General features: G+C 46.5%; 1 protein-coding gene across 1 annotated transcript in view; it reads left to right on the forward strand.

The window, feature by feature from the left end:
- The window catches only part of LOC8041994 (neogenin), a 70,315-nt gene extending 45,315 nt beyond the window's left edge, over positions 1-25,000 (forward strand). Inside the window, exons 20-25 of the mRNA XM_040223324.3 lie at positions 1,954-2,180; positions 7,827-7,949; positions 8,073-8,213; positions 14,691-14,993; positions 18,792-18,985; positions 22,575-25,000. Coding sequence (XP_040079258.1) covers positions 1,954-2,180; positions 7,827-7,949; positions 8,073-8,213; positions 14,691-14,993; positions 18,792-18,985; positions 22,575-22,673 — 1,087 coding nt within the window. The 3' untranslated portion in view covers positions 22,674-25,000. The remainder of the gene's footprint in view (positions 1-1,953; positions 2,181-7,826; positions 7,950-8,072; positions 8,214-14,690; positions 14,994-18,791; positions 18,986-22,574) is intronic.

The raw sequence follows: 25,000 nt of genomic DNA on the forward strand, positions 1-25,000 counted from the left end.
ACTTTAATTTATGTTCTGTAACTAATTGAAACAGCTTCTTAAATGGTGCTTTACTGACTGATCTTTCATTTAATCTGTTTTTTATCAGTCACATGCAGTGTTGGGTAAAGTAGACCTCAACAGGCATCATAGCTTTGAAAAAATAAAAACATTTCAGAAAGGCATAATGGAAGATTAGCTTATTTAAGAAAACAACTATTATATTGCTTAGAAAATGTGGATAATTCAAACTTGCGGATAATTCAAACTAGCATGCAGGTCCCATCCCAAGCGTCTATACGGGAGGGAATTCCCGGTAATTCAAACTTTGCTTTATTCAAACAAATTTTCGGTCCCCCTCGAGTTTGAATTAACGAGATTCCACTGTATTTGATTGTAAGTAATGTAAGATTTTTCTGGCAATCCCAATAGGTAGGAAACAATGTCGAGAGAGTGAATTGAAAACTATCATTCTTTGGCTAATCTTAGAGGCATAATTTGTGTTTTCTGTGTCCCTGAGGTTATGTTTAGGCCATAGAGTTTGTGGTGTGCATGTATATACCGTAAAATTTCGAGAACGCCCACCCAAAATTAAGAGATAAAAGGTGAAAAAATATGGGGTGGCCTATCTTTGGGGAAGACCGAGAGCAAAACTTTCTTAAACGTTATTGATAAACGCTGGGATACCTGCTACAAATCTGAACCGATACACCAGAACACTGCCAAGCAGCTATATACACGGGCTACAATGCGCCACACAGAAAAACAGAAGAAAACAATATTGAGAGAAAGAAGAAGAAAACAACAACAGATTGCTACCTTTGGGTTCACACACACTCACCCGTGAACAAGGAGCTGAGCTGGCTTCGGGCACATTGAAGAAATTGGTTAGGGTCCACAAAGTACCCTTTCTTGCTACAAGCCACGTGACGCGGGAGCTGATACCGCAGATTGCGGACACGGCAAATTCGCGTTTTATGGTGCGATAAATACGTGGGAATTCGCTACAAACTCCTGCGTCACGGGAAAGGATACTGCAGGATGCGGACGCAGCAGATTCGCGTTTCACAGTGCAAAGGACCCACGGAAACCTGTTAAGAACTCGCATCTCTCGGGAACGGATATTAAGGACGCAGCAGATTCAAGTTTCATGGTGCAATGAACATCCGGGAACAAGCTACTGTCACGGGAACTGATATCGCGTTCGCAGATCGTAGAAAAAAACGCAAGAATCCGCTACAAACTCGCATGTCACGGAAACAAATGCCACACATCACGGATGCTGCTATTTTACAGGTCGCTTGTTACGGGAGTCGATATCACGCTCGCAGATCGTGGACAAATACTCGGGAACCTGATATGAACTCGCTTGCCAGACATACCGGTACCGCAGATCACACGGTTGATGCGATTCCCGTCGGACATCACATAACATCCAACTGGAATCGAAGGGGTGGGCAATGTTTCGGAATTTTTATGTTGCGGATATTTAGCCAGAAAAACAGGATGGGCGATCTTTCAGGGGAGGGCATCCTTATGGAATTTTACGGTAAGGGAAATGGGTGAATGGTTTTCTGTGTTTATTTTTAAGGTATGGGTGTATTTCGGTAATCTGCTTTAGACGGACGTTAAAAACAAATGATCATCGGTAAGAATTGCATGAAAAACTAAAAATTCTAGCCTATAAAGGGATTTTTTCGACAGGAACAGTCCTAGCTGAACCAAGCATTTCAAGAAATTTGTGTTTTTCAATCTGACCTGATTTTGCATTTTGGACATCAACAGGTGTTTATCATATATGTTTTCGGTTTAAACCGGAAAGTCTCTAGCCTAATTATGTCCTATAAATGACCGGTAAAATTTGTTTTCAATTTGGCTTGCCCCCCAGACTTGGTTTGGAGATATTCACTTTGCAGCCTGGTTGCTGGGGTACGTGACGGGCCAGTTTCCTCACATGGAGTATGCACGTTGCAGGTATGCCAGCAGTAAGGGCATCGCCAAGGGCAAAGGAGCGACCAAGGACCTGAAGCCACCCGACCTTTGGATCCACCACGATCAGATGGAACTCAAGGCCATGGACAAAAGCAGCAACCCGGAGGCAGCCATGACTGTGACCCCCATCTCGAGGAACTCCCAGGACCTGTCCGAGGACCACATCGTGGGTACCTTGGAGAAGAAGAAGAACTCGGGCGGTTACATGGGTGAGTCGGGGGCACAGAGGGTGCCCGTGCAGGATGTGGCCCTCCTCTACTAATATATTAAGGTGGGCTAGTCGGCTAAGTGGAATAGCATGAAGGACAGACTAGGACACAAAGATGGGACAACTATGGTAACTGACAAGGTGAGAATGGCAGGGCATATCTCTCGAACGCCGGGCCCTCAGCAGACACTTGTTGCCTTTTACCGTTCTTTGGCTACGTGCGCATGCTCGAGGCTCATGAGACGTTGAAGCCTGACATTTGGGCTAGTTGGTGTTTCATGGTTAAAAGATAAAAATGATGCTAAGACGCAAACGAGAATGAGAAGGCGGATGAACAACAGCGCTGATTCACAACTGAAGTCTATTTGTGCTAATATTGAGTATAAATACTGCAACGCCAAACAGACAAACAAGCCAAGAGAAAAAAATGTGGGTGATGTCAATTTCTCAGCTCCGGCAGAGCTGCCTAGGCTGTGTATGAAGGTCAATTCCATTGCTAAAGAAGAACAGGGATGCACAAAGAAACACCATGACCGATTTGTAACTTGCATACAGGGGATTATGTACTCCGTTCCGCTGTCGTGCGATTGGAGGTACGTCGGGCAGACGGGGTGATGCCTAAGTGATCACTTAAGAGAACGTAAGTACAGCATGTTTAAGGTTGTGTCAGGACATCTGGGCTTGCATTGCCATAACTGTCAGTGCTCTCCCAACTTTGGCAAGTGTGGAGCAATTAAAAAGCACCATAACAAACTCACTTGAGAAATTACAGAAGCGCAAGAGATTGGGAGATTAGGGCCAAACTGTGTCAGCGTACCATCACTATTTCTGCCATATAAAGAATATTGCTCTTTAGATGCACTGGAGCAGTGTGTGACTGTGGCTTAATTAAGGAGCACGTGGCACTCTTTTTAATGTGAAAGCATTAACTGTCTTATAGAGTGAGCCGTGCCAAACGGCACCTTAAATCCTTTCTTCAAGTGAAGCCAGCTTCCAACTATGAAACCATGCAATAAGCTAGCCAACGGCACCTAAATTCCCCAATCCCAAAGGAGCGGAGTAAAGCTGATGGATTTTTGGCTTCAATACTATTTGCTGGCGCGTATCGATGAGGCTCCCATTGGCCACTGCGCATCAGTTTCAGCAACCGCGTGTCCATCGACGCACCATTAACACGGAGCATCCAAGGCCAGCACTCCCAGAAGGGCACATGCGCTGACCGGCGACGGAAAGTACGCAGCAGACGAAATAAGGGAGTGGACGAGCGGCTTGCATGCTTTCACATTCACAACTATTAAGAAGTGCTTAGGTGTACCTCAAGCCTTTTTAAATGCACTCGCATTCTTTACCACCCACCCCCCTCCCCCCTTGCCCCAGATTTCATGGACCTTTTTGGCCTCCTGTGCTAAAATTTAGCGGAAAAATTTACCTCACATGTCCTGTGCTCCAATTCAGTTTCCCTGCTAATTTTAGCAGAAAAATTGATGTCACGTGACCTGACGTTACGAGACCTACAAACAAGTTCAGTTACAGTTTCCCCACTAAATTTAGCGGGAAAATTGAAGTCACGTGACCTTACGTCATGGGACCTACAGACAAATTCAGGTTCCTTGCTTAGCGGAAAAATAGATTTCACATGACCTATGGACCAATTCAGTTTCTCTGCTAAATTTAGCGGAAAAATGGACGTCACGTGACCTATGCACCAATTCAGTCTCCCCGCTAAATTTGTCGGTAAAATTGATATCGCGTGATATAACGTCACGAAACGTACAGACAAATTTCGGTTCCCCGCAAAATTGAGCAGAAGAATTTACGTCACGTGAGATATGCACCAATTTAGTTCCCCGCTAAATTTAGCAAAAAAATTGACATTATGTGGCCTGTCGTGTTTTCACGATTCTAACGCGCACTTTTTTTCACCAAAATTGGTGCCTAAAATTAGATGCGTGTTACAATCGAAACCGAAAACCAAAACTCAAAAGAAAAATGCAATACTCGGTATAAGGCAGCTAGCCCAACTGTTTTTGTGACCGGTTCTTTACATTCGGCATTTTGGTATCCGTATCGCGCATTCTTTCGCCTTTACGGACTCGTGTCTGCCGTTTCAAGATGGAAAAACGAAATAAATTCCACTAGAAGGCTTTATTTGAACGAAACGTCATCACGCTGGCGGGAAACAATAACAGCGGAGCGACACTGTGTGGCCTCGCAATCCCAGCAACCCGACGAGCTCGCGAAGTGTTGTTTGGAAGACGTCCCTCTAATAGGCGATGGTCGCACACTTGTACAAGCGCAAGAAGCACGGCACCTCAGATGCTTTAGACGAAAGCAAGGATCATCTTCTGCAGTCTGTGGACAGCGAAGAATTATTGCCAGATTCCAACAACGGTGACTTGTGCGCGGTATTTATTTTTGTGTATTGGCGTGCGTTTCATAAAATCGGTTCTATGATGTATGTGTTCAAAGTCCATTATTTTACCTGCGCGGTAGAATCGGCAGCAATTAAATTTTTCAATATCTGGGAGCTAAATTTGCCTGCGTGTAAGAATCGGGGGCGCATTAGAATCGTGCAAACACGGTATGGTGCCAATTCAGTTTCCCCTCCAAATTTGGCGGAAAAAATATCATGCCTTTAAAATCACTTATTCATAAACAAATTATTGACGCTAAATCAATGCAGTGTCATTTCAATATCAGCTCACCGTATGACGCACGATCAGTGCAGTGTCAATCGGTTATTGTCATATCGTCAAATAATTGAATAAAAATAAGGTTGACCTAGAGGTCATCCTGGACGTTGTTCTTAAAGGTGCACTAAAGACGTTTCTGAGATTGTCTGTTCTTGAGGATAACTTATCTTATGGGCTCCCAGCATCCTAGAAATCCAAAAATTATTCTTGTGCGATGTCTATTTTCCTACTAAAAATGTGATAGAAGTTTGTGCCACGCCACTTTTTGGGTAGAAAATTCTAGAGCACAGAATTCAGCAGAGGCGTCGGCGGCCCCTACGCTGCCGGCGCCTCCGCTTGCAATTGGCTGACGTGTGCCCTTCGTCACGCCGCCGGCGCCTTCGCTGAATTTCGTGCTCCAGATTTTTCCGCTCAGAAAGGAGCGTGGCAAAACTTTGATCACATATTTATTAAGGAAATAGACGCCGCACGAGTGTAACCTTTCGATTTCTGGAATGCTAAGGTCCCGTAGAAAGAAGCTATCACCAAGAACAGACGATCTCGGAAACTTCTTTAGTGCACTTTTAATGTCGTCCTCTAGGATGTCGTCCTCGACGTTGTCCTCAAAGTCGTCCTAGGCGCCGTCCTAGGCGCCGTCCTTGACGTCATCCATGGCCTCGTAACAAAACGAAAATAAACATGACGAATGCTATCGCAATTCATAGACAACCAACAATAGTGGTTTCTGCAGACAGTTTTTTAATGTTTTTTCTCTTGGTTTGTTTGTTTGGCATTGCAGTATTTACACTCAATGTTTGCACAAATAAACTTCAGTTTTAAGCCAGTGCTGTCCTTCTCGTTCTTGTCCATGTCTATGCACTGTTTTTAATTGCCGAGTCCCATCGAAGGTAGGGAGCTCTCTGGGCAATGCAACTGTAATTCCCCCCTGCCATTTTCATCCTCTCAAAAAATACAGTTGTGTGTTAGCAGTAGTCCTGTCTAGAACACTGCACGGGCCTACATTTTGAGGCCCGCCGACTCTTAGTCTACTTGACCCGGACCCGGCCCGATGGGATGCCTGCCTGATTGGACCTGGCCCGGGCCTGGCCCTCTTAAATTGAAAGCTGCCCTGGAAAGGTGCTGGTTCATTTGATTTGTTTACTAAGTTGCATGAAAAACGCTGTCATATCGTTGTCACGTGGTGAACCTTCGAAAGCTTACAGAAATATAGAAAATGTAGATTGTCTTTGGTAGCCAGAGGGCTTTTTTTTTTTTCTCTAAGGGTTTAAAGAGGAAATTTGAGAAAGACAGTTGTACTGTCCCTTGTAGGCGGATTGCCCTCGTTTTCTTGCCTGTTGGCAGTTGCACCACTATGCTGATGGATTCTCCAGGATTCTTTTCTATCTATTCTTGTGGGCTTTCTTAGTCCAATACAGCTTTTTTTATTTCTAAAATTTTTTTAGTGCAGTCGCAGCGATTTTGCACTTTGGCTTTTTCGTTTCTTTTAAATCTGTACGATCAATGCGTTAGCATTTTCTTCTCAACGTTGTAGAAAGTGTGCTACACTATTGCCCAGAAACCCAGAAACAATCCGTGCTCGCCTACCTGGGCCCGGCCCTGACCTGGAAACAATCCTTGTCACCTGGCCCAATCCCGGCCCGCAGGCCGCCGGGTTTTTGGCCGTGCCCAGCCCCGTGCAAAGCTCTAGTCCCGTCTTCACGTCCTTGTCTGTTCTTCGCGCTATTTATGTTCATTATGGCCTTCTGCCCGCACCATATATGATATGCATGCCTACCTTTGTCTGTGCACCTCTTGTCAAAGATGGGAAAAGTCAGGAGTGGACGTGCCATTTTGCTTTCAGGGTTACAATGTGGTTGCTGTATGTAGACTACTATACAAAGTATAGGAGGTAACTGTGACAGAGTGGTTGCAATGGTTTCATGCCTGAGAGGAGTGTCTTTTTTGTAGACACTGCTGCACGGCAGAAAATAAAATAAATGGGAGTCTTTTCTTTCATGAATGGTCTTGTTAAATCATGCTAGCTTTACACAATGAATGCAATGAAGTGAAACATTTTGAGAATTTTAATTCTAACTTTAATGTGAGGATATCACTGACCACTGAGAAAGTATATAAGTACTGTTTTCCCTTATCAAGCAACTGCTTCGGCTATGCCATTGATGGTAATTTTTTAAACAAACTTGTGAGTTTTATATGCTACATATATCTTCTAGGTGCACAGAGTATGTTTCACTTTTTATTTTGTGAGCAGGAATGAAAGGCCATGCTGCACCAACTGCCCCCAGTATGTGGCGATGGTCAGAGTGCACTGTGCAGCTGATTCCCGCGAGGGAAAGCTGCTGCGGCTCCAATCTTTTTCCTTGTTCACACTATTCAGAAGATGAAAACACTGTTTATGTTGCTCTCTGGCCAAATCTAATACTTAAAGGTAGCAGACAGGACGCAAGAGCAGGTGCATGCTCAGCATACAGGATTCCCCATTGTTTTCTGCTCAAGTGCCAACTTGCATCCTTTGCTGCTACCCCCTGCCTTGATTTATGATGAGGGCCGACATTTACCACTTTTTATCGAGTGTTTTTGGTGCAGATGTATATCACCTGCTTGTATTATTTTCTCCTGAACACATCTAGCACCAATACTGGATGCTCAAGTCTATGGATGATTCAATCTGAATGTCTACCTCAGCTTGTATTTGCATATTTTGCCAGGTTAAACATTCACCATTGACTGCCTCTCACCATGAGCTCTGGACGTCGCACTTCCGCATGCTTTGTTTTATTCACATTCCTGCTCACCTTGGATTGCCATTTTGTTCCCGCACATACGTGAGCCTATCCTTTGACGTTGCACACTCCCGTTTCCGTCTCACGTGTTTGTTCACCAAAGTTATGTTTTGTGTCGATGCATGAGCATTTCTTTCGGTTCTCCCTTTGTTTCTTTTGCCCTACACACAGACCAGTTAAGCAGCGATGACAGCGGCAAAACAGATAGGCCCTTGTTGCCAAGGTCGTCTCGGTCTAAGCCTGTGATGTTGCCCCTTGACTCTCGCAAGTCACTGCCTGATTCCAGTAAAGCATGTGAGTACTCGCCTCGTGAGACAGTGTTCTGCACAACCCACACTGCGTTTACTGTGCAATCGGTGTTACTGCCGCAATTCAGGTCATCGGCTTGCTCCAACCTTGCCGGCTTCTTTGTTTCAGCCATGGGACCGGCGGCCGTTTCCAATGGCAACATGAACCCCGGTTTAGAAGGGAGTTCGGTCAACATGGGGCGGCCCATTTATCCCAGGACGCAGTACAATATCCCCAGAGCCCACGTGACCATTGACTCACTGCACCCAGGTAAATGAGCTGGAAATTATATGCATGCACACAAAAACTGCACCTGTCTTTTTTTTTTTAGCAATGGCTGTTATGGGCTCTTCTTTCCACTCGAAATGATGTAGGACAATATACAGCATTGTAGGGCTTTCGTCATCACTATTACCCCATGCTTGAAAATCCCCAAAAACCGCTGCCGCTGTCAGGATTCAGTTCTGAGTTTGTTAAAGGGACACTGACACCCCCCAAAAATTTTTTTTTATTTTTTGCCAGGTGCTTTATTATGGTGTCGGAGGACTACCCAATTAATATTTTGCAACAGAGTAGCGTATTTTTTTTAATAAAGCCAAAAGACGCAACTGCTCGAAACCGAAACCGAAACCCGACGGAGGTCGGAGAAGTGGAGAGAAGAGAGTGAGTGGCGGAAGTCACGTGGCTACACCCGACCGTGCGGTTTTTTGTTTTTTTTTCTCCTCTCCCTAGCAGACGACACGACATGCGGCGTACGGGAACTGCTCGCCGTGCGATTCTTTTGCAGTTATGTTTGTTCCGCTCGTTGTTCTGTACTCCAAGATGAGTTGTTTTGCACATTCAGGAGTCGGAGATGAGTAGTGAGTGCCCGTGGTGAATTTTCATGATCGGCTCCGAAAAGAATACACCCAAGATGTTGCGTGAAGAGGTGGCTCACATGTCCTGCATCCGAAAAAAAGTGGCATTGTGCGACAGAGTTTCCGAAAGATCAACGGGATCGGGACTAATGGCTGGCTGCAATTCCTGTAGAACATTTACGGGCACATCGGAAAGCGGACGCTACCTGATTTATATGCTCCTTGCATTTTATGGAAAGTGATTACATTGAGTTCGCAGGTGTCAAAACGGAAATCCCATACCATTTAATTCAGCAAAGTATCGTCCACAACATTTGTTTGTTATTTTTTTGTTTGTTTCTTCAGTGATGATTGTGAAAAAAAAGAAAAAGATATGTAAATATTGGAAAATGTTTGAAAAAAAAAAAATGAAGTCTCACGGGGGATCGAGCCCGGTCCTGCCGCGTGAGAAGCGGACGTCTTTCCCACTGAGCTCCTGGGGCATTTTTTTTTTTTTCTTTATTGCATGGTAGTTACAGCAACATTCATGTCGTTCTAACAGCACTGCACAGCTCTTTTGCACAGCGTATTAAAATTCACGCATTTCGAGGAGTGATTTTAAAATACTAGTCCACTCCGGTTCAGGTTCACAGTTCAAATGCACACTCTGTACTTGTTTTACAAGGTTGAAGAAATATATCCGCACTTCTTTTGCATCGAGGTCAGCATGTCGAACAGCCATACGTGATCTCCAAATGCTGCACAAAGCTAACAACATAATCATGTCATCTCTCTTCTGGTGGATCTCTTTCCTTAGTAATAATTCAGCCGGTAAACTGTAAGTTGGAAAGTTTGCTGCCGATTTTTCTCTAGCAAAAGCACTCCCGAGTCGAAGTCGGGAAGCACCACGCTTTGGGAACATTCGCTCCTAGTAAAGAAATCGTACGCGTGCATATTCAACTCGAAGTAGACACGTCGTGCTTGACGTTTGCGCGAGCGATGTCTTCAGCCACGAGAAGGGAGCGACGGCTCGGCGACGTCTTCGTGCAAATCGGCTTGGTGGCCTGGCGTGTCGTACGGGATGAATACCAATTCTTTTGATCAGTCCCAAATTTGTCTTTTAACGGTAGACAGAATTCGCCGGTACCGCGAACAACAGTTCTGAAATAGAGGTCCCACGCCCGTCGTCCGGTGCCATCGCCGTCCCTGCGAGTCCCACGATACGCGAAACGACGAACGCACAGAATGCTTCCGGTTGTCTGTGGAACTTTTTTTTTCAATCAACGTATTTACAGCTTTTAAAAGCCACAAAAATGGGTTTCATATTTTTTTTTCTATTTTTAATATTGAGTGTGTGCCTTCAGTGACCCACGACTTTGATTAAATTTGGTGGTCGCATCGATACCTTAGAAAACGGCCCGTGACCGCGAAAAAGAGAGTGAGCGAGACTCGAACCGGCCAGTTCTTGATCGGCGGTTTTCGGGCGGAAAGAAACCGAATTTCGAGCCGCAAATTCTGTTCTGGGTAGTGGAGCTCTCATATGTCACGTACAACTAAAAACCTTGGCGAGCATAAATACCCTGTCAGTGTCCCTTTAAGTGTGAAGCGAGTGTGCTACCACAGAGCTGCGCCGGTTTCTGCAGTGCATCGCCTAATGATTGCACGTGTTGAGGACACCTGCAAATATGGGTCTCGCACAGTGCACTCTAGATGGCCGCATTTGCGGTAATGTCACATCGCACCACCCGAGTCTCATGCTGCATTTGTTACAGAGTCTATGAAATGAGTGCATAACTTTCCGAGCGGACATTGGCTATGGCTCCTCAAGATAATGTGCCGTTTGTGGAAAGAAGAAGCAGAAGACAAAGCCAGACTTGCCGCTGCAGCAAGGGAACACCAAGGCTCATCAGACCAAAGAGCATTTTAAGCAACAGCTTGCCGTCGTAACCGGGAGAATTGTAAGGTGTGTGCTCGTGAGAACGAAGCCAAGGCAAGAAACTTTGTTCTCACAAGCACGAGCACAAGTTCTGCATAAGGGATACGTTAGGGTCAGATAAGCTGTCACAGATATTGCTGTGACTGTACTGTAGATTCACACAGGAATGCTAATTTTTTTCAGTGACACACTTGGGTTTTTGCACTCTCTTGGTCCAGTTGACGTTTCAAGAGTTCATACAGATATCGGTGATTTTGCCCTGGAAACTGTTTAAAACAATGGTGGCGGACAACATGTAAAGTAACTGAATGTGAAGGCACGAACGAGCTGATGAATATTAAAGGGACGATGCAACAATTTTAACTTCGAAAGAATTTGCAGTTTTAAATTTTTACATTGCCTGTCTTACTAAAAAGAATGGAGAAACTGCCTCATTCTTTCGAAATATTGTTAATTTGTGGCATAATAGTGAAGAAAGAAATGGAAATATTTTGTGTTGCAGCCGCGGGGTTTCGGCCATGGGAACTAAGGCGTGAAGCACAATGGATGTGATGTTATACCGTGAAAACTCAAATAAGGGCTGCAAATTTTTTTTAAAATTGAAGGCCCACTTTTAAGGTGCGGCCCATACACAAATGAAAAAAAATATTGATATATATGTGCATGTAAAAATGGACATACTTCCGGTCGGATGCGCTAGTTCCAAACATCTTTTATTGGGCCTCACTCCTCGTCACTTGTGCTGTCCTCGGTGCTGGAGTCTGACACTTCAAAGACGCACTGCCACACGACGTCATCCTCGGTGCCATCGAGGTTGTTCGAGATTCCGGTCACCTTGAAGCTCTTTGCAAAGATGTCAAGCGAGATGGCGTCCCATGCGGTCACAATTCACCCAGCCACAGTCGACAAAGATGCTCTCTTGAGCCGTTCAGTGGACGTTTTCTGATGGTTCTCGCTGGCCATCCATTTGGTGTAGTATCGACGGAACTCCACTGTGAAGGGCCGATTGATACTAGCATCAAGGGACTGCAGCATGCCTGTAAGCCCACCCGGTATGACGGCCAAGTTTGTGTGCTTTTCGCATAGCTCCGCCCTCACTTTTTCAGTCAGATGGCCGCGAAAGCTATCCAGCACCAGCAGAAGTAGGGTCTTCTTCTCTAGCATAGCCTTGGGGCGATTTCCTTAAACGGTTTTCAGCCAGTCCACTACCAGTTCCTCATTCATCCAGCCCTTTTCCTGTGCACAGACAATGATTCCATGGGGAAACTCCTCGGCAGGAACCCGTTTCCTTTTAGACATCACGTACGGCGGCAGTTTCCACCCATCCGCGGTGATACTGAGCATGACAGTGTAACGCTGGCGTTTCGCTCCCGAGGTACGCACGAGCACTCTCTTTTCGCCCTTGGCATTTACTGCACAGTTCTCCGGCAAGTCTGATTGGCATTCCCAGCTTGGGACAGCATGTATTGGATGTTCCTTCCGCAGCACGAGAACATATTTTTGAAAGCTGAGGAGCTTGTCCTCGTATTTTTTGAGAAGCAGCTGGCACATCCATCGTCATCCTTCGTTGAATGGAAAGATCTTTTTGCTTCATAAATCTTTGGTTCCATCCGGCGCTCGCTTTGAAATCTCCTGAAGGCACGTCCTTTGCATGCGCCAGTTCCGGTGCTTTCATTGTCCGTCGAGAGAGCATACCCATTATTGCGCACTTCTTTCACATAGCTGAAGAGCTCATTCTCCAGCTCGGGGAACTTGCAGGACTTGCCGCAGAATGCGAGGCTTGTTTTGTTTGCGCTGGTGAAAGCATCCTTTTGGTCGCACCAGCGCCGCACATACTACTTCTCGTCAATGTCATACTGTCGTCCTGCTGCACACTTGCTGTGCTTCAGGGTGAAACCCCCAACTTTCAGTTTAAACCCAGCCCTGTTGTGGTCGAAGCGCTTGCCCATTGCACTCAAGTTACAAACTGGTGGAGACTAAACTTCGCCAAGAAATACTTCCGCAAACAGCGGTGCTATCTCGTGGTTTTGGTTGTTGCGAAGGGGCTCCATGTCGCGGAGACATGTTAAAACACGGCAGCTCGGCCAGCACGGCAGGCTACGCTGGCACCCCGTGTCAAAAGGAAGGGGAGCAGCTCTTACACAAATAGATTAAAAAAATTTTTTTTTCGAGATATTTTGCTTTAAATTTAGGGGTGCAGCTCATACACGAGTGCAGCTCTTGTTGTTTTAGACGCCATCCTCGACGTCATCCTCGACGCCGTCCTTGAAGTTTTCCTTGAGGTCGTCCCAGACATCATTCTTGAAGTCATCCTAGAGGTCTTCCTGGATGCCATTCTTACGTCGTCCTTGATGTTATCCTGGAGGTCATCCTCAACGTCGTCCTTGATGTGTGTTCGGTATATTACAATCATTTCGTCACCGTACCATTTCCTTCCCTAATTGTTTTCACTAACAATGTTCTCATGAAGCTACCACATTTCATCGCGGTTGGTTGAATGAATGTGCATGTAATTTTTTTAAAGGAGTTGCACAAAGTATGGTACTAACAAAATGCAGCTTGAAAATGGGTTTCTTCTCGGTGGCGAACATGTGATGTGCATAGCTAGTGTAATGATTAAAGGTTTGCTTTTAGGGTGAATACTTTGGGGTCATAATTCCTGTATAGACGAGGCCATTTGCACACACATACAAAAACTCTTTTAAAACATTCAGATTGCAAAGCAACAGGCACTTGGAAATGGTACAAAAGCTAAGTGTCTGAACAGGCAAGAGCATTGCATAACACTACACAATTTCGAAGGCAATCATAGAATGACTTGATAGTTTGCTGAGACTGCTTGCTATGGTCATCGCAACCTTGCCACGCGCGTGGCATGCGCTATCAGCAAGTAGCGTGTGTCCAGATGGGCGCATGCGCACATGCCAGTCCGCATGTTCGGCGTGTGTGATAAAATCACTGCGCAGCGGCTGATTAAATCTTTTATCACACACGCCAGACACGCAGACCAGCGTGTATGCGTGCGCACGTCTATACATGCACCTCTTGCTGATCGCACACGCTGTGTACATTGCAGGGTTGCGACGACAGAGCAGAGGCACCCGCTGCTTCATTATCTTGGGGGGGGCGCTCTGGGTGCTGTGGTGATGGTGACGATGGGATGAGGGCCCGCATTAAGGTACGGCAGCGTCGGCGTCTGGGGTGGCATATGCTTGAGAGGCTCCCGGGAACATGCGCACCAGCCCTCGGCGGAGGAGTGGGGCTCGGTTGGCGCCGAAGGCCAGGCCAGGGGGAAGTCAGGAGAGCTCGGGCCCGTCGCTTGATGTCTTCCACTTCTGCGCCTTGTTGCCTCCAGCGTGGTTCCGCATTTGGAACGCTTAAAATACTGTCTCACCTTTGTCGCCGTTATTGCATCCGCAAGCACTCGGCTCGTGGAGCGCACTTGTTGTGCACATTCGAATCCATGTGAAGCCATGCACATCATGGCTGCGGCTACAAATAGAAACAACAGTTCCAAATAATTGGCTTGTCCTTTAAGGTTCAAATTGCCCGTATCCCTTTAGCCGATCCCTTATCTAAGGCAATAAAGTGTACAGCAGATTCTGTAAAATCTAGTTTCAAGCGGGTTCTAATTCTCGACTTAATCCTTCAATTTAACACATTTTAAAAAAAAGTTTCGCCACCCGTAGTCGCCCCCGGCACAAGCGTCCTACCTTCAACAACGCTTCGGCGTCTCGTGCACCTTGAGCACACGCACACAGCTGACCAAAGTGTGGCGAAAGGCACGGAGCGCCCACCGGAGGCCGGGCATTTGAAAGACACACCCTGCCATTCTTTTGGTGACTATAGCCACACACAGCATATTGGCATCACAGCGTAAAACACTTATTTTTGTAGTTTGTTGAAATAAGACGCTCAGCATTTCGTTGTTCCATCTTCTCGATCAAACTACTATTTTATCTCCCCTCCTCCAAGGTCACGACGGAATGATGGCCAGCCCCCAGAAGCCGGGGGGCCTGAACCCGACGTATGAGCCCATCCTGAACCCGGGCATGTGCCACGGGGGGGGTGCCATGGGCCAGCTGCCGGCCTACAGCAATGCCCTGGTAGGGGGACCCCCCGTGCCCCCTGGCCCGGGACCCGGGGGCTCCGTGCCAGGCCCCGCAGAGTCCGGCACGCTCACCAAGAGAGCTCACTCCGGGAACCCCCTCAAAAGCTTCAGCGTGCCGGCCCCTCCCCCTCAGAGCGCCCCTTCCACGCCCCAACCCAAGCACATGAGTGAGTTGCCTCCGAACATCTCTGACCCCACACCTCCAAAAAATACTTTTTAATGCGAAAGCATTAACTCTACCCCATGGAGCGAATCAACATTATCATCTTTTGAAGCCGTGCCAAACGGCATCTAAATTTCCCTGTCCCATGGAGCGAAGCCTGTAGTCTGTAGCAGCAAATTGATAAATAAATTCCCATGGCTGCCGCGCATCAACAACGATGGGGGGAACTCTGGCTGCCGCGCATTGTTGTTGACGTACGCACGGCAGCCAATGGGAATTCCCTCTCCATGGCGTTGCGGCCCCTGCCGAGAGGAGCAGAAACTGCCGCGGCGCCGAGGATGCCACACGCTCGGCTGCCTCTCTCGTGTCAGAGGCATCGCCAAGGGAAGGGGGAAAGGGGGAAGGAAGGAAGGGGAGAGAGGGCAAGGAGGGGCAGGGCTGCGGCCGCTTCTGCTCGCCGAGGAACATGGCGGCGCTTGAGGCATCTACCGTAATATCCCGATTCATCGCCCACCCCCCTAGCACCTGAAATTCATTAAAAAAGTGGGGTGGGCCATGTCTCAGTGGGTGAGCACAAACACTTGAAAAAAAGCGGAAAAATCCGCCTATTTTTTTCTGCGTACCTAGCGCTGATGCACAAGAGATACATCAAACTCAAAACTCCATTTAGTTTTATTGTTTTATAGAAAAAAATGCTCACGAAAGAATATTTTACTATAGCGAAATCCGTTGCTTGCATACGCGCTAGAAACACCGCCGATCTGCATATAGCGCGAACGTTTGTTCCGTGAAAGAATGTCACCACTATGTTCTCCTAGTTAGTGAAAAAAAAAAGAAAGAAAGAAAAGTCTACAAGAAAATAGAAAAACCGACCAGGCGCAACGAGCGAGCGAACGAGCGGACCAAAGAAGCGACCAAGAGCAATGCAGGGAAAGCTGGAAAGCCGGCGGTCGCGTTGGCAAATACTTTGGCGTCAGGCCAAGTCGGGCGCCTTGTCAGTGGACCTCTTGGCGAATATGTGCTGCCACCTAGACACGCAACTGGGTTCGAGGCTAAGCGGCTAGAAAACAACGCGCGCGCAAGGCCTCTCCCACCCGTTCCACACCCAAAACGTTAGCTACATCCTGTTTACCCATTGAGGCGCTGTGACCTAAATACGGCTCCCCCAAACTCGCCTTTGTACCCATCGTGCGTAATCTCCCGCACCGAAGTCGACACAACGAAACCATCTTCCCTCTCTGCTCGGCCAGAAGGAAGAGAGAGAGGGTACTGGAAACATTTACTCTCGAACCGATGTTTCTACAAAACGTCCATTGCAAGCTCTTGCGCAACTTTCTTGTTTAGTGCGTACAGACGTGCGTCTGTGCACACCGGGCTATCAATGCACGGTTGGGACGCTCTGCAAACGTCTTGTGTAGGGCATTCCAGCAAAGCTTTATTTACGCGTTGGCTTAGCCTAAAATATTGCACAACCGCGGTCGCGACGGGCGGGAAGAAGCAGCGGGTTCGCGGTGACCTTACTTCGGCGGAGACAGACTTTGACCTTACACTCCGCGGTTACATTAACAAACTCTTATTTTGTTATCTCCATCGTTTTCTTTTCGCACGGATACACGACCACCTTGGGGTCGCTCACGGAGGAAATGCGTAAACAAAAAGAAGTGTCTTTCCCTCCTTCGTTTTACTTTGTCACGGACGTCCTCCAACTGTAAGGTCCGCGGCCGCGTCCTTCGGGTAGGATGAGTGTTCGCGGATCGCAGAGTCCGCGCTGGGGTATTTGAAGGGGTGGGCGATGACTCGATGTTTTTTCGGAAATCGATATGGGCCCAAAAAATGAGGTGGGCAATGGCTCGGGGATGGGCGATGACTCGGGATATTACGGTATATCGTCGGCAGCCTCGGCCTCTGGAGTAGCGAAACGTGGTGTTCCACGCCAGTACACCGCAGATGAGCTAAGGGAGTGGAAGAACAACATTCATACTTTCACATTCACAACTCATGAGAAGTGCTTAGGTATCCTCAGAATTTTTTTTCCCCCTCGCTAAGTTTTAGATTATGGTGTCAAGATTGCACCTAAAACATTTTTTACTTTGGAGTCGGATATTTTGACATGAAACATTCGTTGGCATTTCGTGAAGCCCAGATAAAAGTGTGGCTGTGAGGCTTGACACTGATTGGTTGACAGGTGGGAGAGGAGGAGCGAGGTGCTCGACGCTGATTGGTTAATGGGAAGGTCATGTGATTAGAGGGGGAGCTTGAGCATTTGTGCGTGCACTGAGGGAGAGGAGCTCAAGAGTATGTAAAGCTCTGGACGATTGCCAGGTTTATAGGCCCAACTAGTGGTAGTATCGCTTCATTCAAGGAACAGCCATCAAGTGTACACATGGTATGCGTTAACTCCTTGCCTACTTATTTTTTTCTTCAAGGAATGTACCGCAAAATCTTATTTTAAACAGGCAATTTGCATTAAAATAAGACAGAAATATTTCCTCGACTTCCAGGTGTCATATCTTACTCTAAATCAGGACTTCTTATCTGAGTCCCACTGACGTGTAGACACCGAAGTTGATGGAATGCTTGTAGGATTCACATCGTTTCCATCCAGGGGTGAGACAGGTGAAACAGGTTTTGGAGCAATTTTCGGAGCAGAAAAATCTGGATTTTGGAGCAGCTTAGGAGCACAAAATTCTCGCTTTGGAGCAGCAGTTTAATGCATTTTGGAGCAACTTCGAAGCACAAAAGTCTACAGTTTGGAGCAGATTAGGAGCAGAAAATGTTAGAGCAGCTTATCAGCAATTTAAATAATAAAACATTTGATATACATCACATAAATCAGATTTTTCTTTTTTAATCATTATTTTTGTCCACCCTGGTTCCAATAAGTCATCAGCTCCGATACGGACCCAGATAAATTATAAAAGAAAAAAAACAAAAACGGAAGAGGCGGACGCGAGTTTTATGCGCATAGATGAGGATGGAAACACAGGCTTGCTGCAAAATTATGTGGGCACCAGGTACCTCAAGCTTATACGAACTGGTGCCAAAGAGCAATTGTAGTGCAAAACTTTTTAAAGCGCTGATTCGAGAGCATGAACAGGGAAGCACGGTTTACTACAACCAGACATCAATCGGACACGCGCAGAACAGACCGATAAGCGCGCAGGGCAGAGCAAACTAGCGCATCCACGTTACGGTGATCACATGGACGCCCGGTCAGCCAACACCGGGAGGAGAAACTCATGACGTCATTGTTCAATTTCGCTCCGAGAAGTAAAAACAAACAAAACGTGAGAATGACGTAGTCATGCCTCTGACGTAGTGGCTCAATGTCGGCTGCTCCAACTCCGTGGGACTTCGCTGATGATTGCGCCTCGTGCCGCACGCTAGAGTTGGCAGATTTCGGCGATTTGGCTCACTTGAAGGTTTGCTGACCAGTTTATTAAATACATAAACGGAATTAGGTCGTAATATTTGACATGGGGTCTTCCTATATGATACTGAAGAGGGCTACATAGTTTTCTAAATATCAAAAATAAAGCGGAGTTGCCCTTTAACAAGGACAGGATCGGTCCCAAAACATTTTCTTTCTTGTAGGGTGTCCTTATTAACAGGGGCCCATAGTAATGAGACATGGTTGTACCACTTTTCAGTCATTCTTTCTACCAAACAAATAACAATGTGACAGATAGAATGGAGAGGACAGTCGCGAACACAACTGGCCATCTGAATTTAGTTGGCAAACGCTCGTAACGAGAACTTTTCGTCTCTTTTCATTTTTTTTTGTCTGCGGCTGGCACAGTAGTGAGGCCTCAGCAAGTGTCCAGTCCCCACAAGAAGGCATCTGTTGCGACATCTACTTCTGCGGGGGCCGGGTCGTCGAACAAGCAGAGCCCTGGGCGACAGTCCGCGCTCAAGTCACGAGCGGTCGCTTCGCCACGCAACGTCTCCAAGGACTCCTCCACTGCTCACACTCCCAAGAAAGAGGAAGACCTTGCCGTAAGTGGCACGTATTCCTAAGCACATAACACACTAGTGCGGCCTTTTTGTGGACAGGGCTCGTGCGTCTCCGTTGAACTTGAGATAATTAGCCCAATGTCTGCTACGGCCTACGGCGTTCTTCCAAAGGAATACGGAGAGCCAGTCGCCTGCTTCTTGTGCGGGAGTCGCAGTTACGTGAAAGCAACATTGAGCTCAGACTGGCTTTGATTGAAAGGATAGTGCAGTGATGTGATTGCTGCGCCAATTGCGCCAAACTGCGCCAAGGGGCTAACCCTGCTACATTTCGCCGAAATATGGGTAATCTGCGCCAAGCCTGCGCCAAAGGACCAATTTAGGTCGCCTTTCAGAACAGAAACTAAACTGAGTACTGTAATTGAGCAGGCGTGTGTTATGTGGCACAAACGGCCGCCTGACACAAAGTACCGTGCATCAATTGTCCACTCGGTCTTGCATGGTTTTCCCGGCGTCTCGCGTCTCGCGCTCTGGTCTTGTGGGTCTCGTCTCTCGTCTCTTTTTTTTTTATATTTTTAGCGATAGACGCTAAAAATATAAGATGCTGCACACTCCGACGCACGCTAGCGTCGGAGTGTGCAGACACTCTGACGCTAGCGTGCCGGGTACCAGCCATGCTGTCATGCTGTGAAACGAAACCACGTTTCGGCATGGCAGGAGTTACTTTGTTAGCTGAAGCAACGGCCATGGGAAAACTATATTTGGTCACTACCTTTCAGTCACCGTGGTCGCGCGACGTGGAATGTTGCCGTCCCCACATCACTGCAGATATGGTACTTTCTAAACTGTAACGTAAGGACCACCGCATGTTCATCAACATTCCTGTTCTTGTTTAAATTATACGTTACTACAAAAATCCATCTTTAATTCAAAGACTGTTGTGTCAAAGTATTGATTATCTAGATTCCTCTCGGTGGGCCTTCTTTCGAGAGGGACCTCGGTACGTGAAAAATCTGCCGTGAAAGAAAGTTGGTGAAGGGAAGTGAGCTGAAGCAAAGAAGGCATTGTCTGCACGCTGACCCCGCATAGCGCGCTTGTGTTTGTCTCGAGTTCAGTCGTTGCACAAAGCACTCCAAGAACGTTTTGAGGCTGGCTCGCAATGTCTTGCATCGATGCACTCAGGTTCTTTATTTTACCTTGTACTTTGTTTGCTGGCCTGCAAGCACGCGCCACTGGACTGTTTTTGTCGCATGCTCGAAAGTTACATTTTGTGTACAATTTTGGGGATAAGTTAGCGACGGAACTGAGGGGCATGGTTTCCGTTTCGATCAGACAGCTGTTTTCTGCGCTCGCGCGTCGAAGCATGCCCAACAGCAAGCCTGCCGAAGTTTGCCTCACATGCATGCGAACATAATTGAAATTGCTTGGCAGTGCCTACAGCACTGTACACTTGTGGGATGTCTGAGCAGTAAAAACGGAAGCAGCGAGTTCCATCACAACACGTCACATCAGAACACAACACAACACAAAGTGCCCTTTGTTTGTACAGCACTTAAAACAAATATTTATTTATTTTTTCCTAAGAATATCTGCTCTAAAATCCACTTTTGCTGCTCCAAAACACTGTCTTGGCTTCTCCAAAAGCCGCTTTTTGCTGCTCCAAAGCACTGTTTTGGTTGCTCCAAATGCCACATTTGCTGCTCCAAAACACTGTTTTGGTTGCTCCGGAACGTGCGCCAAAATGGCTTAGGCCAATCACATCACTGATAGTGGGTAGGCCTCAATGCTAGATGCCTTGCAATCTACCCACAATTTTACAGCGAAGCTGTTGTGCCCTAGGATCTGGGAAAAACCTTGAGGTTGTCCTAGAAGTCCTCCGAGAGGTCGTCCTCGAAGTTGTCCTAGAAGTCATTCTTGAAATCAGCCTAGACGTCCTCGAGATCATTCTAGGAGCAGTCCTCAAGGTCATCCTAGAAGTCATCCTTGAGGTTGTCCTAGAAGTCCTTTTTGAGGTCGTCCTCTAGGCGTCATTCTCAAGGTTGTCCTAGAAGTCGTCTTTGAGGTTGTCCTTGAAGTCATCCTGGATGTTATCCTCTAGGCATCATCCTAGAAGTCGTCCTGGAGGTCTTCTACACGTCGTCCTCTGGGCATTATCCTAGACATCGTATAAAAATAACAGCTTCACTGTTCCTCCATCTTCACGTGAAGTGGAAGGGCGCTACAATTTTTTTCCAGTCGACCAATAAGAGCTCGTCGTTCTGACATCATCACACCCCTGTACAAGAATCAGACGAACTTGCGCTCCGCATTGTTTATTTATTTCAGGTGTCTGCTTTTTCTTAATATTTTCAGTCTAAAAAACGCCCTGTACCTATGTCAAGCAGCATCTTTTGTTCAGTTTCTTTTTTTCTTTTTTTTTTCAGAAGTACGATTTTAAATTTTGTTTCTGTGCATGTAGCATGTGCCTACAATAATTGAAGAAATTCAAGAGGACAGTGTGAGCAGTGTTGAAATGCTGTCGTTCAGTTATCATCCTCTGAGTGGGCTAGTTGTAGGGCAATCTAATATGCTATTCTGCTTCAGTTTTGTGTCACCTATATTTGGGGCTTGACTGAAGAATAACACCACATTAACTGCAGCGACGGGAGGATGTGATGCAGTAATACCTCGTTATCTTGAAATAGTGGTTAACTCATAAAATTTCCTTGACATGGAATGAGCTGCCATAGGCACAATGCATTTTGTCCTTGTTTGTCTTGAAAGGTTTTCAGGATGGACTTTAAATATCTCGAAATCCCGTCAGCGAAAATCGCAAAAAAAAAAAGAAAACCACAATAAACGACAAGAACTGGCTAAAAAAATGTGCATGCCAAAAAAAAAAAAAAAAAGTTTTCAGGCCAAAAAAAAAAATATATAAGCAAGCTCTAGAAAAAAAAAAAAAAAGAACCGCGGGTGCGGTACGCGGAGACGTGATGAGACATGCGCCTCAAAAACTTTTGTTTTCTTAATAATATCTTTTTTTCCTCTACCCCACTTGGACAAGCCAATGGCGTTCGGTGCCGCCTCTCCCTTGATAGTTTTGTGGCACTCAGTCTTTCGTTTTCTCTTTGCTTCTGGGTCTTTCCGTTTCCCTTCCCTTCCGGGTCTGGTCGTCGTCTCCTCAGTCTTGTGTTTCGCAGAAATGTCGGAGGTGTCTAGTTTGTTTCAAGAGTGTTGCTGCTCTTTATTGCTTGTCCCTTGTTCCTCCATTTTTTTTTTCTGGGTGTTTTGATCATCTAGGGGCGCCATACGAGCAAGAGTCAAGTGTTCAATTCGGTCGTCAGTTGTGAATTTTCCGACGTTGGCTCGTGACTCGATTGACCGTGAACATGGCACAGCCCAAACAGGTTCTATTTTTCCTTTCTTTAATAGAACCTGTGCTGCTGCCGCGATTGTTAGAAGCTTTATTTAGCACATCGCAGGATCGGAGGTAAAAGTTTCGGTACTTTGCTTATCTCTAATTTTTTCACGATTTTTATGACTTCGAGTTAACGAGGTATTACTGTACTCAAAATGGAAAGCATGCTCAATTTGCTAGTCTTTAAAATACCGAAATAGTGCCTAACAGTCATTTCAATTGTCGCTTTGTTTTCAGTCTCCCTTCAACAACGAAGAACTCACCCAAGAAATGGCCAACTTAGAAGGGCTGATGAAGGACCTGAATGCAATAACAGCATCGGAGTTTGAGTGCTAGGACCCCCAGGAACAGACCTGTGTCTCTGGAGTGCCCTAGGTGCTCGTGTTGAACTGTGGATAAAGCTCACCTCTAAGGACCCAACCACGAACAGTGCCACCCACAACGGACATTGCTAAAGCAAAAACGGTCGACACAGCAGCAGTTTGGGAGAAGCCCACTGCCACCCCTCCAGTCTACTTTGACTTGGACAAGCTTCAGGCTAAAGGACTCGAGTTTGCCACACTCACCGGAGCAAAGTTCATGACGTGTATATAGCACTGTGGAATACTCCATATACATTGTTTTTTTACATGCCCCACTGTGGGCCGTCTCGGAGACGCTGCCAGCAGCACTCTCTGTGTGTTTACATTTGTCCTCGTGCGACTGGCTGCAATGGAGCCCCATGCAGAAGGAACAACCACGCACTTTAGGCTTTTTCTTTCGCAAGCGTAAGGTCACATTTGTGTTCTGAACCTGTCGAATGCTCTTCTCTCGTTTGGGGCTGCATGTGCCCGACTGTGCCATGTTTTCAAAGAAACAGATACAAAAAGAGCACCCACCCGCGGTAAGCATGTTTTACGGTGATGGCTGTTACGGGCTCTTCCCACCACTGGAAATGACGTCTGCAACCGACATTGCCAAATGCTCGAAAAAGATTGACGTCACTGCGGCGTGCTCGGGATTCCGTCCTGGGCCTGCTGTGTGTGAAGCGGACGCGTTACCACTGAGCTACGCCACTACTGTAACAATCTGCTTTATCGGCATTTGATGAGCACACACGTGTGTATGATTCCCGTGCAGTGCCGCTAGACGGCCACAGTTGCTGTGACGTTGCGATATAAATTTCTTTATTTGTAGTTAATTCCAATTTTAATCGGAGTTAACTGTTGAAACATAGGCTTCGGCTGGGTGGTGCTAGTTGCTGTCCAATCAAAAGAGTTCAGCCCTAACCATCCATCCCTCCATCTATCGTTGCGTTGCGCCATGGAGGTAGGAGGCCTCTGGAGGCACACGACGCCACCAGAGGCGAAGCCGGGGCAGACTTTTGGTTTGGAGGGACACACCCCCAACGAAGACCAAAAGCGAAGGAAACCAAACGACGCTATTGGACGGAAACAACAGCTGATTTGGCGCCAACAGCTGCTCCGGTCACCCTATGAGGAGTTCCCACCAACCGCAACCTCTACTTCCGGCTTCACTCAGGATTTTTTGTTTGGCTGGCTCGAGCCGGTATGTCTCCTCCTCTTCTTTCTATCTCCATGCATTACGTCACTTGTCACGTCGTATTACTCCGCCTGTGACATTACATTACGCCAACTGACTCCGTACCACCTAGAAAACAAAACCTGTGCCCCCTCTCCTTTCCCCAAAGGTCATCACCGGATGGATGGATGTGGCTGAACCCGTGTATTGAGCTGCGACTTGCGCCACCTAGCCAAAGCTTTTATTTCTAACAGTTAACTGATCTCCGAGTAAATTCCGATTTAATTGAGAAGGGCAAAGAATCTCGTACTGCTGCTAAGCACAAACATTCATCTACCATTCTCCAGAATCGAAAGTTACAATTTAGGGCAAGTCGGCAATCCACAACGATGACGTCGTCAAGAAACTTTGCCGTCAAGTATGCACGATGCGTGAATGCGACACTGATGCCCAATGATTTCGACATGTCTCGTCGTGGCTATCGCTGCGACTGCACTGTGGAATCACGCGGGACTGCTCATTTTTTGTCGTAGAGCAGAACTGGTAAGGGTCGCTCCGAGCATTATCGTCAACAAATTTGATCCTAAATAAGAACATACTCACCCACTTGTTGCGAGTGGGTCTAGGTTTTGAATGGTTGATGGCAGTTTTAGTTTGTTATTCAGTATACACTATTATGCTCTCATGCTGCCAAGCAATCTTTTTTTTTTTTTTTTTTTTTTTTTTTTTTCATTTGAGTTATAGGTTTTCAGTGCAGGTGCAAATGCAATCAGTTTCAGGATTATATCGTGTTTTATAGAGTTTTCAGACGCTCTGCTTGGTGAATGAATGCAGCCGTAATTTAAGTAGTCAATCTTGTGCTACGATTACTTTTCATTTATTGGCCGTATTGCCACAATTTTTGTGTGTGTGTATATACTATATTATATATATATGCCTACATAACGTTTGTAGGTCTTTTGCTGTGCCATTTCGATAGCCAAATTGAGGTATAGCATCATCCAGTGATGGCGTGCAGTGTGTGCGCATCTTTGTTTAAATGCACGATCCCCCAATATTATGTATGCAGATACATTTAATTTGACATCAGTGTGACATGACATGATCACAAATAAAATTGACATCAAAATGATGCCACAATT

The sequence above is a fragment of the Ixodes scapularis genome, unplaced genomic scaffold, assembly GCF_016920785.2.
Source record: "Ixodes scapularis isolate PalLabHiFi unplaced genomic scaffold, ASM1692078v2 PGA_scaffold0__279_contigs__length_252992795, whole genome shotgun sequence".
Taxonomy (NCBI): Eukaryota; Metazoa; Arthropoda; class Arachnida; order Ixodida; family Ixodidae; genus Ixodes; species Ixodes scapularis.